We start from the raw sequence: 9,720 nt of genomic DNA, 5'->3' as shown, positions 1-9,720 counted from the left end.
CCAGTCAGCATTTTCCAACATCCCAGTTTTCTATCAGTTTGCCTTGAGCGACGTTCAAAACATGAGATCTTCTCATAACTGATTTACGAAATTTGCAACTACAAGAAGTCGTTTGGTAACGAATTGTGTCGTCCAGAGAAGGTATCAAAAGATGAATACGGAATCAGGCTGTAGTTAGGCAGTAATAATGCTCTTCTTTTCTATTTTAAGGGGGCTAAAACAGAGGTAAGGGGTACAATTATATTTTCAAGACATAGATATTTGATGGTCTTAATTTACGATAACCATCGTCCGCGCAAAAGCCGGCTTTGTGGGCCGTAGATTCCACTTAAAGTGGTTTTAAACCATGGAAGGAGGAAGATCACGTCATCGCAGTTCAATGGGGAAAATAAAGCAGTTGTAAAGAGGTCTATTAGAGTGAAGGAATTATCTGACATTTCTTCTCGGATTTGATGCCCAACCTGTGCCATGTAGTAAAAATTTTAATGAAAGAGTAATGTAATAAGAACATTTCGAATATAGGTGCGTTACATATTTATACTGGTTTATTTATTGCTGATGATTCATGCCCACTCAAAAAAACTTGAGGCCGTATTTTTAAGACAGGAATCGAACCAAAGACGTTTTGATTACTCCTTTTTGTAGGCTCGATTACCGCCGCTCACTCGAGTTCGGGTTTCGGGAGTGAGCTGGCTCATTTCCCGAAACAGCGGCTGGTAATCGAGCCTATCCTTTTTGCTACTTAATTTTTTTCGAATGCAAACAATGGAATTTCCTGACGCTTGCCAGTTGGTAAACAATCTCATATGTATTATTATATTGATATCACAGGCCACATTTACAATCGGGCAATATATTAGTAATGTCTTAGCATGTTATAGGCCCGGCACCTTCTAAAAGGAGCAATTACAAATCAGTCATTGATTTTTTTTTTCAATAAACAAAAAAGTTGTATGTTTATTTTTCTGAAGATATTATCAAAGCGCCATTGTTTGAAGTTTTCAAGTCTGACCTTGGTCTATTCTGCTTGTGCAAATGCGTGATCGGATTCGCACGATCAGAACGTTGAAGTTGAACGTTGAACGTTGTCGAAGTCGTGCAACTCAAATGTAATGATCGATAGAATCACTTTGCAATCAACAGTTACAGTATTTCCCCAGAACAACCCCGCAGAAAACCTGGGGAGGGGGGGGGGGGGGGGTTAAAATAGTCTTTTAGAGGATGAAGAGCGAGTTAAAGTCCCCGGCCTCTCTTGATAGCAAAGGTTAATGCTGCGACATGAATACTTGATTTCACACAGGAGTGGCTCCGATTCTGCTCGAATCTGCCTTCTGTCTTCTACTTTATCGGAATGCAACGATCAAAGCGAAAAACAAAAGAAATCGATCCTGGATGCAGTCCACTGATATTTCCTTGTACATGCTGGGTCAGGTTCTGTGTTCCTTACTTTGGTCAAAAATACAATTCCCATACTAACAATGGTGTATGCAAAGTTTTGCCCTTTATGTGTAGCTTCTCCGCCGATGTGATTTCTTTTTTTAGTTATCTGATTTTGGAAAACTGAAATTAATTCTGAATAAGCTCCTAACGAAAACGCCTTATAAGGAATTTTCAGACTACTGTTTTAATAATCCATTCATACATTTGTAGACTCGTGCAGTGATCAACCCACCAACCTTACCATTTTTATTGCAGCATTTATTCTTTCATTCTTTCTTTCGTTCATTCATTCAATCATTCTTGATGTATTTCCCAGGGTACGATAACATTACAGTAAGGACACTTGAACCTTGAACACTTGACATTTTTGAGTACATTGTTTTTTGGGGGGAGGAAGAAATAAAGGCTCTTCTTATGATGTATAGTGTTATATGTATAGCATTTTGTAAGTGTAAAAACATTAAATACTCTTGTCAAAAGGACGAGCCCACATTCTATAGTCACTAAAAAAATGTACAAAAAAATATCAAGTGTTCATGGTTCGAGTGTCCTCACTGTAAAAATGAGCTCCATTCTCTCCTTTCAACACACGATGTTGCTTTCAAAAGCCTTAATGATGAGGATAAGATACGGTATTTACTTACCCTAGAAAACGAAACTACTTCAAAGATAGTAGGTAAATACACATGTTTAATCTTTCAGAAGAGGAAAGACATCCTAAATGCTAAATAATTAAAAATAATAATTTTATACCAATTGTATTACAAGAAATTGTATGATCGTTTAGTTAATTACTTATTCTAGTAGATATCATCACCTTTATTGTAACGAGACCGATACCTCCCTTTGAAGAGTAAGGCGCAATAAAAATTTACTGTTTACTGTTTACTGTTTTACTCACTCCCTCACTCACTCAATCACTCACTCACTCACTCGCTCGCTCGCTCGTTTGCTCGCTCATTCATTCATTCATTTAATATCCTATTCATTCGAATCGCTCGTTTGATTATTTGACCATCCGTTCACTCGTTCGTTCGTTTGGTCATTTATTCGTTCATTCATATCATCCGGCTGTGCGTCCTCCCCCATTTCTTTAGTTCAATCCTTTTTATGTCAGACCATCCCTCCACCGTCAAATCCGTCCCTCCATCCACCCATCCATCCATCCATTCCATCCATGCATCCATCTATCCATTTATTTATCCGTTCATTTATTTATTAATCATAGCCAAGTGGATATTTATATGTTTTGTTCGTTCTTCAAAAAGATAAATAAATATATATCTGTGATGTTCTTTTTACTGGTAGGTGCCAGAGTACCTTGCGTTGTCAGCCACATGTTTAACTCAAAGGAAAGATGTCACGGGAACCACTTGGATTATCAAAATGCTTGGGTTACCTCAGGAAGACCCATTCTCCACGCAGAGGGCCAGTTTATAGTAAGCAATTTAAGCCCCTCTCAATTTGTACCCATGAGGACTATTCCAACAAGGAACCTGAAGGAAATTCTACGAAGGGCACTAGCAGGAAGCAATCGGGAACAAACTGTAGAGGTAAGGATAGTGGAATAATTCGCAATTCGTTTCAGCGTCTTATTCAGTGAGTAACACTCGAGGCGATAACCGAGTGTAGGGAAGCCGGTAAGGGTCACACGTTGTCGCTTCCACGTTAGGGTTAGGGTTAAGAAGAAAACGCGCGTGCAACCACGCGAACTTTGTCAACATGGCTGCCATGTTTTTCTTCTCCTGCGGCAACTTGGCAACAAAACCTGGAAGCGACTACTTGGAAGATTGTGAGAGGAGAGGGGTGGGGGTGGGGGAAGAACGTAAAATGAAAATATCTGCGATAGTACTACCTCAAGGACTAGCACTGCTCTCAGTGACAGTCCGACAATGAGACATTTTTTTACAAGACAATGTAAAAATATTGCTTTATTTCTTCAAGTGATTTCGTATCTGCTCTTCTCAAGACCATTTGTTTATTTAACTATACAATTTTCAAATGCGCCTCACATATATGAGCTATATATAATACTAGTGAATAATCATCATCGTTGTCGTTATCATTACATTCATCATAGCATCGAAGGAGACGGCGTTGACCAGTGGTTTAATTAAGGCGAAGAATTTGCTTGTAGTTGGTTTAAATCCCGATCTCACCATTGGCTGTTGCCTTGGGTGGTAAGCTTAGCCACAAGTTTTCGGCAACTTTTGAGATTTCTGCACCTTTTGCGATTTTCGGCAACTTTTAAAATTCTTGGCAACTTTTGTTTGTTTTTTCTTTAGCATTTTTTGAATTTTTATTTTTATTTTTTTGGCGACATTTTTCTTAGCTTTCAAACGAAAAGTCCGCTAAATTCAACTGAGTGCGTGGACCCCAGGACCGGCCAATTGTTGCATGCCTGTCCATGAGATCAACGGTATTACAGGGCACATTTTACAAGATCGCGGACAACACTGTCAGGGATTCAGATTCCAGCTGGGAAGAATGTGCAGAGGAAGGCCCGATAGGCCATTTCCGGGTTCATGACTGCCTCCTCTTCAAAGCGAGTCTAAGTGCGAACTTTTTCTTATGAAAATTAGTTCTCATTCATATGTAAGAAGAACTAATTACTATTACAAAACCTTCGCACTTAAAGGAGAAAGAAAGAAAATAGCTAGAGAAGGAAAAATCGATACGATTCCGGCCGGTAAAAAGCGCTGTACGCGTGGACAAAATGATCTAAGCCGCGACAAAACCAACTTAAAGGGCAAACGTTTATTTTTTTAAAAAAAGGAACTTTTAGGCAACTTTTTTTAAAATTCAGCAACTTTTGGGCAACTTTGGAAATAAAATAGAAGCTTTTTAGCAACTTTTACGCACTTTTATCGCCAGCTTTTTGGGAAAGTATCAGCAACTTGTGGCTAAGTCTATTAGTTGGTCATATGGCATCATCATCATCGTCGTCATTGTCATCATCATGGTCATCCTCATCGTCACCGTCATCATGGCCATTATCGTTATCATTCTCGCCATCATCGTCATCATCATTGGCATCATTATTGGTATCATCATTGGTCATCATTGGCATCGTCATCCTCACCTTCATTAGTCCTCATCCCTCATATTCTTTCCTACAGTCGACCATCAAGCCCGCACGTAATCGCTTGATTTCCATTTTCTTTTAGCTCAAGAAGAAAGACACAGTTTTACGAACAGACGAGTTTGAAATGACTTCAATGAAGGATGTCTCAAATGGCGAAGAATCAGGCATCGAAAAATCTCCAAAGGACAAGGTTGATGGAGAAAACCCACAAGAACTACTTAAACATTTCTCGGAGCTTTTACGCTGGATTTCAGAGGAAGGAAATGACTATGTGTGCGTTGAAACAGTTCCAAACCTTAACACAGTTTTCGACTTGTTCAAAGTCATATCAAGATCACGACAACCTGTTCTGACAACTTTACTCATCAGCGATGCGGAACCAAATCTGGTATCTGTGTGTCTTTCTAGTGTCGTCGTCGATTTGCAGTGTTTATTGTTTTGCATGTTTCAATCTTCGCTGAACGAAGAATAGTTAAGGTAACAGACCAAGCACAGTGTATGTTGCAGGGGGCTGAAGGGTTAGATTTTAAAGTTATTGTGGCGCAAGGAACACATACATGAGTAGGAGCTTGCCTCTGCCCCACAAGCCATGTGAGTCGACCCTTGCGCGTATCTTTCTATTGATAGAATGCCACGATTTCGTCGGCTCTGCACGGACTGGTTAGAATGGCCAATCAGAATAAAGTTATATTGAAACGAGGACAAAAATAGCAAAGACAATGTATCCGAATTGTGCAAATTGATGTAAATCGATGTAAAGGTGAGTCCCCTGCTGAAGGGTTAGGTCTAAAATTAGAAAGATGCGCGCTAAGGTAGACTCGAGGATATAGTGCGTAGGGAAGTTCCTACTCATGGGATCCTGATGGCGCAATATCTACAATTATTAAATCTAAGTATCGATTTTACAGTGGATAGCTTCCAGTTATTGAGAGCTTATGTCTAATGTTACTACATGTAGCTTCAAACACCGATTTTAGAACGTTCGCCGGATTCGGTGTTCTGCAAAACAAACTAGACCACAGACTACACCGTTCCTTTTAAGTGTCTATCACCTCCTTGCATACGGAAGCCGCGCCCGCAGTGCACGCGGTAGTCAAAATTGTGCTATCCTGTCAATCCTTTGCCCTTTCACCGGAAACGGTGCACTTCTGCGCGTAAACGACGTTGTAGTCGATCTACCCTGTAGAAAGGACGCCATTAGAGAAATACATTATCAACAACAGTTTTGACGACTTATTACACTTTATTCGAAAATAATAAACTGAATTCGTCTCAAATCAGTTGGAGAAAGCACAACAGCACAAAAGCTGACGTTTGAATCGCCCCTAGCTGGCAACCCAGTTTTGGGGCCAAAGTTTGTTGCCAAAAAAGTTGCCACAAAATCTTTTAAATCCTTTTCTTGCCTTTTAATTTCGAACAATTGACGTGACGTCGGATAGCACAATTTTTCCCGCTCGCTTAATTCTGATTGGTCAATTTAACTTTCAGTAGATCTCGCCGTATGCAAGGCTCAAAAAGTCCTTTCCTCCAAACAATTCTCTGCACTTGTGTTACACTAATTCATTGGTTTGCTAAACTCCGTCCTTCAAAGGCTCCTAAAAATGATTGTAATTTGATCTACGACCGCGCAAGGAAGAAGGATGGGTTTAATGATAGGTTGACATCATAGACTACTTTGCACCGTGATAGTTCTTTGAAAACAACGATGCATTTGTGACGCCAACCCAATATCGAACCCATTCCCCTTCATTGCTCGGTCATGGATGAAGCTACGACCACTTTTCTCGTCTTTCAAAGGGAATGAAAAAGTAAATTTTATCTTTAAAAAAATCTAAAAACAACACAATATATTTGGGACGATTTCGGAGAACAAATAAAAGGGAAAACGTTTGTGGAGGTGACATGCACTTTCACAGTAAGGATTGAACAACATAGCAACATGATTCGATTACATAATATGGACGTCACAAAATTACCCTCACAAGAAAAGCGACCAAACACTTTCGCTCGCCTTGTGACGTATATGTAACATTCAATTATGAAAGAACGAAAGAGAGAAGCGATCCTCGCTCTTATCTCGACAATATAAGCAACTTGAAAATTTCAGGTGGTTCCAAATTGATTCGAACCCATGACCTCTGCACTTAAAGTGGTACTACGACCAAAAAAAATAAATTGTTTTTCCTTTGGACTTCAAAACTATGTTAACTAAACACTAACTCACCCAAGTTTTAAGTTCTGGTTTTAAAAAGACACCTGTTTATTTTAGCTGGAATTTTCTTATTTATTGGTCCGCCATTACTAACTTTAAAATTTTGAGAGAGCTGGGTCGAGGAGAAAATGACGTCAAACACGCACTAGTATAAGAATGCAATGCGTGTGTAGGCGGCCTAATTAATATGCAGCACGGGAGTTTCGGGCTTTCAGGCTTTTCAACCCGTGTTTTGTTCGAAGATTCAATATTAGCGCATGCGCTCATGTAATGCTCCACTGCGTAGCATATAAACGACAAAAGGATTAAATTTATAAAAGAATTGGAACTTCTGTTTCAATTGTATTTAACAGAGAAGGAAGTATTTCCTATTTTCTCGTATCGCTGTAGGAAGTCGGAAGTGATATTTATTTTTGGGTAATAAATTTGGTCGATTAACAGGGCCGTTAACTCAACCGTATACTTTAGAATAATGATAGGTGTGAAGTTTGACGTTGAGGCCTGATGGAATAACACGATGGAAATCGGATAAATTCCAGTTCCATTGATTCGACCGTTCTGCCTTCATGTTCAGGTTCATGGGTGCAATTAATTAATACCCATAGAAAATACAATTTTTCAGAGAATGGTATAATAGTAATAAACTTGAAGTTTGAATTAAAACACCGAGACAAGAAAAACGTAATTAAATGCGTGAAGGTTTGGTTTCTCTTTGCATTTGTATTAAACTTGACGACATCATTATCGGATTTATGAGAAATATCGATTCCTTCTCCTAAGTACAAATTAATTGGTTTGCAGCAGTACAGTCCACCCATAAATCGGAAATGGTGATTAGACTCTGAAGGAAGAAGCAGCGATCCTTGACATGTAACTCAGGCAGCGTTTACACGAACGCGGTTTGATTTGTGACCGCATCGTTTTCGATGCGGTTATGCCTTCTGTTTACACGACACCGATCGAGACCGTTGGCGAAACCGGGTCGGTTTGAAAACGCTGCCAAAAGTGGAACGTTTTTAAAACGGTTTCGAAGTCGTGAAACCGTGTTAGTGCAAACGTTGCCTCTGCTTCTTCATCATCGTCGTCATCATCATCACCATCATCATCATCATCATCATCATCATCATCATCATCATTATCATCTTCGTCATCATCAACATCCCTCCCCCCTCTTCTGAAGGTCGTCTCCACAAACAAACCATGCCATATCAACGCAAACCAAAGAGGATATGAGGAAGGGAGCAAATTTTTGGCGCTATTCTTGGTTTGCCTCCACGTTATGAGACGGCCATGTTGGTGAACAAAACTATAGAAAATGGCCCCACTAATTTTGCATAATAATAGAGTCAAATTCCCAAAAGACATTTAACTGCATTTTTCTGTACACCAACATGGCCGAAGTGACATCAAATGCAAACCATCAATTCCTATAAGAATAATTTGAAATCTATGATATCTATGATTAGACCTGTCCTACTGCGTAGTTATTTTAAGGACGACACCTTATTGGTCAGTTAATGTGAAAGTGGACCATGGGTAGTCATGGCAACAAAGGAGAAAAATAATCTTCGCAGCGTGGGCGCAACCTAAAAATGAATTTCAGATGATTATCACGGGCCACAGGAATTCGCCTTCTTCCCTCATATTCTCTTTCCCCAACTCAGTAGCGTCTTGAAAATTTACATTTTTATAAAACAAAAAACACTAAGAAACAGCAAGGTTTGCGTACCATATGTTGCTTGCTGTTCTAACTACGCATGTGTCGTTGGTGACAACCATCCTCCATGCAAATCTAAGAGAGGGAGGGGTCGAGAAGTACATCACTGAGCTTGCGGGCCTTATTATTGGCTGAGAGAGAACAATGGAATGAACAGAGGCAAAAATGGATTCAGTATAAAACGGAGTTTATGCAGCAAAACAGTCAAATTTGTGTAGTGCTTTCAGGATTACATTGCAGCACGTATTGGTCAAGCTATCACGGTATCGGGTGGCACAGGATAAATAAATTACACATTCGTCGTTTAGCCTGGTTCTCGCTGGACATGAGCAATATTCCCGATACTTATTTCGCTCACACTGACCTGCTCATCATTCGGCTTCCTTATTGCTCCCTTTTAGTCAAATGAAGCAGTTTTTGCCAACATATTTACTCCTATTCGCCTCCTAAACGTCAAGGTAACGCTTGCTAAAGGGAAAGCGCCGGTTCACCATTGTTCAGCGAAGTTAGAAGGGGTTAGTATCTGGATGGGTGACCTTGGGAAATTCAGGCTGGGAGGCGCGGTGGCCTCGTGGTTAGTGCGCTCGACTTAGGATCGAGTGGTCCGGGTTCGGGTCCTGGCCGGGGACATTGTGCTGTGTTCTTGGGCAAGACACTTTACTCTCATGGTGCCTCTCTCCACCCAGGTGTATAAATGGGTACCGGCGAATTTAATGCTGGGGATAATCCTGCGATGGACTGGCATCCCATCCAGGGGGGAGTAGAAGTACTCCTGGTCGCTTCATGCTCCAAAACCGGAGATAATTATAAGCGCCGACCTGATGGGCCTTTCAGGCTCGTAACAGACTTTACCTATAGAGGTCATCGTCCCTTCCTCCCACTAATTTCTCCGATCGTATGTGGGCTGAGTCTTAGCCGATCTAACCTGCAGAGCAGGCGTATTTCGAATCGGAGTGTCGCGAAGAGATAATTCCGCCATCTTCGAAGGTAAAAGTGGTGGAGGGCTGGGGAAAGTGAAAAGAAGTTCCAGGGGAGAGGACGATCAACTTACACTTGTAGTAGGGGAGGGGACACAGGGAGATACCTAGATCTCGCCCCTCTGCTATCCCGGTCATTCGCGTCAACCCCGCTCTGCTTTCAAAATGGCAGCCGTGTGTCTTTAACAAGCATTTGCTGCCAAAAAACGCCCGTTCTGCAGGCTGTGGTCGAACTTATCCTGACCCGAGGGTTTTTCACCGGGTACTCCAATTGTGTTCCCTCATCAAA

General features: G+C 40.8%; 1 protein-coding gene across 4 annotated transcripts in view; it reads left to right on the top strand.

Moving 5' to 3' along the window:
- LOC138011746 (uncharacterized) overlaps positions 1 to 7,400 on the top strand; it is an 8,383-nt gene extending 983 nt beyond the window's left edge. For 2 of the 4 annotated variants that reach the window (XM_068858896.1, XM_068858895.1), the window contains 2 exons: positions 2,749 to 2,993; positions 4,608 to 7,400. In XM_068858896.1, coding sequence (XP_068714997.1) covers positions 2,778 to 2,993; positions 4,608 to 4,997 — 606 coding nt within the window. In that variant the 5' untranslated portion in view covers positions 2,749 to 2,777 and the 3' untranslated portion in view covers positions 4,998 to 7,400. Of the gene's footprint in view, positions 226 to 2,748; positions 2,994 to 4,607 lie in introns of all 4 variants that reach the window. The other 2 variants (XM_068858897.1, XM_068858898.1) reach the window with 2 other exon arrangements.
- Positions 7,401 to 9,720: the final 2,320 nt, after the last annotated feature.

Source organism: Montipora foliosa, chromosome 7 (genome assembly GCF_036669935.1).
Source record: "Montipora foliosa isolate CH-2021 chromosome 7, ASM3666993v2, whole genome shotgun sequence".
In the NCBI taxonomy this organism is placed as follows: Eukaryota; Metazoa; Cnidaria; class Anthozoa; order Scleractinia; family Acroporidae; genus Montipora; species Montipora foliosa.
Note: the sequence above shows the minus strand (reverse complement) of the source record. Positions and strands in the feature narration are given on the sequence as shown.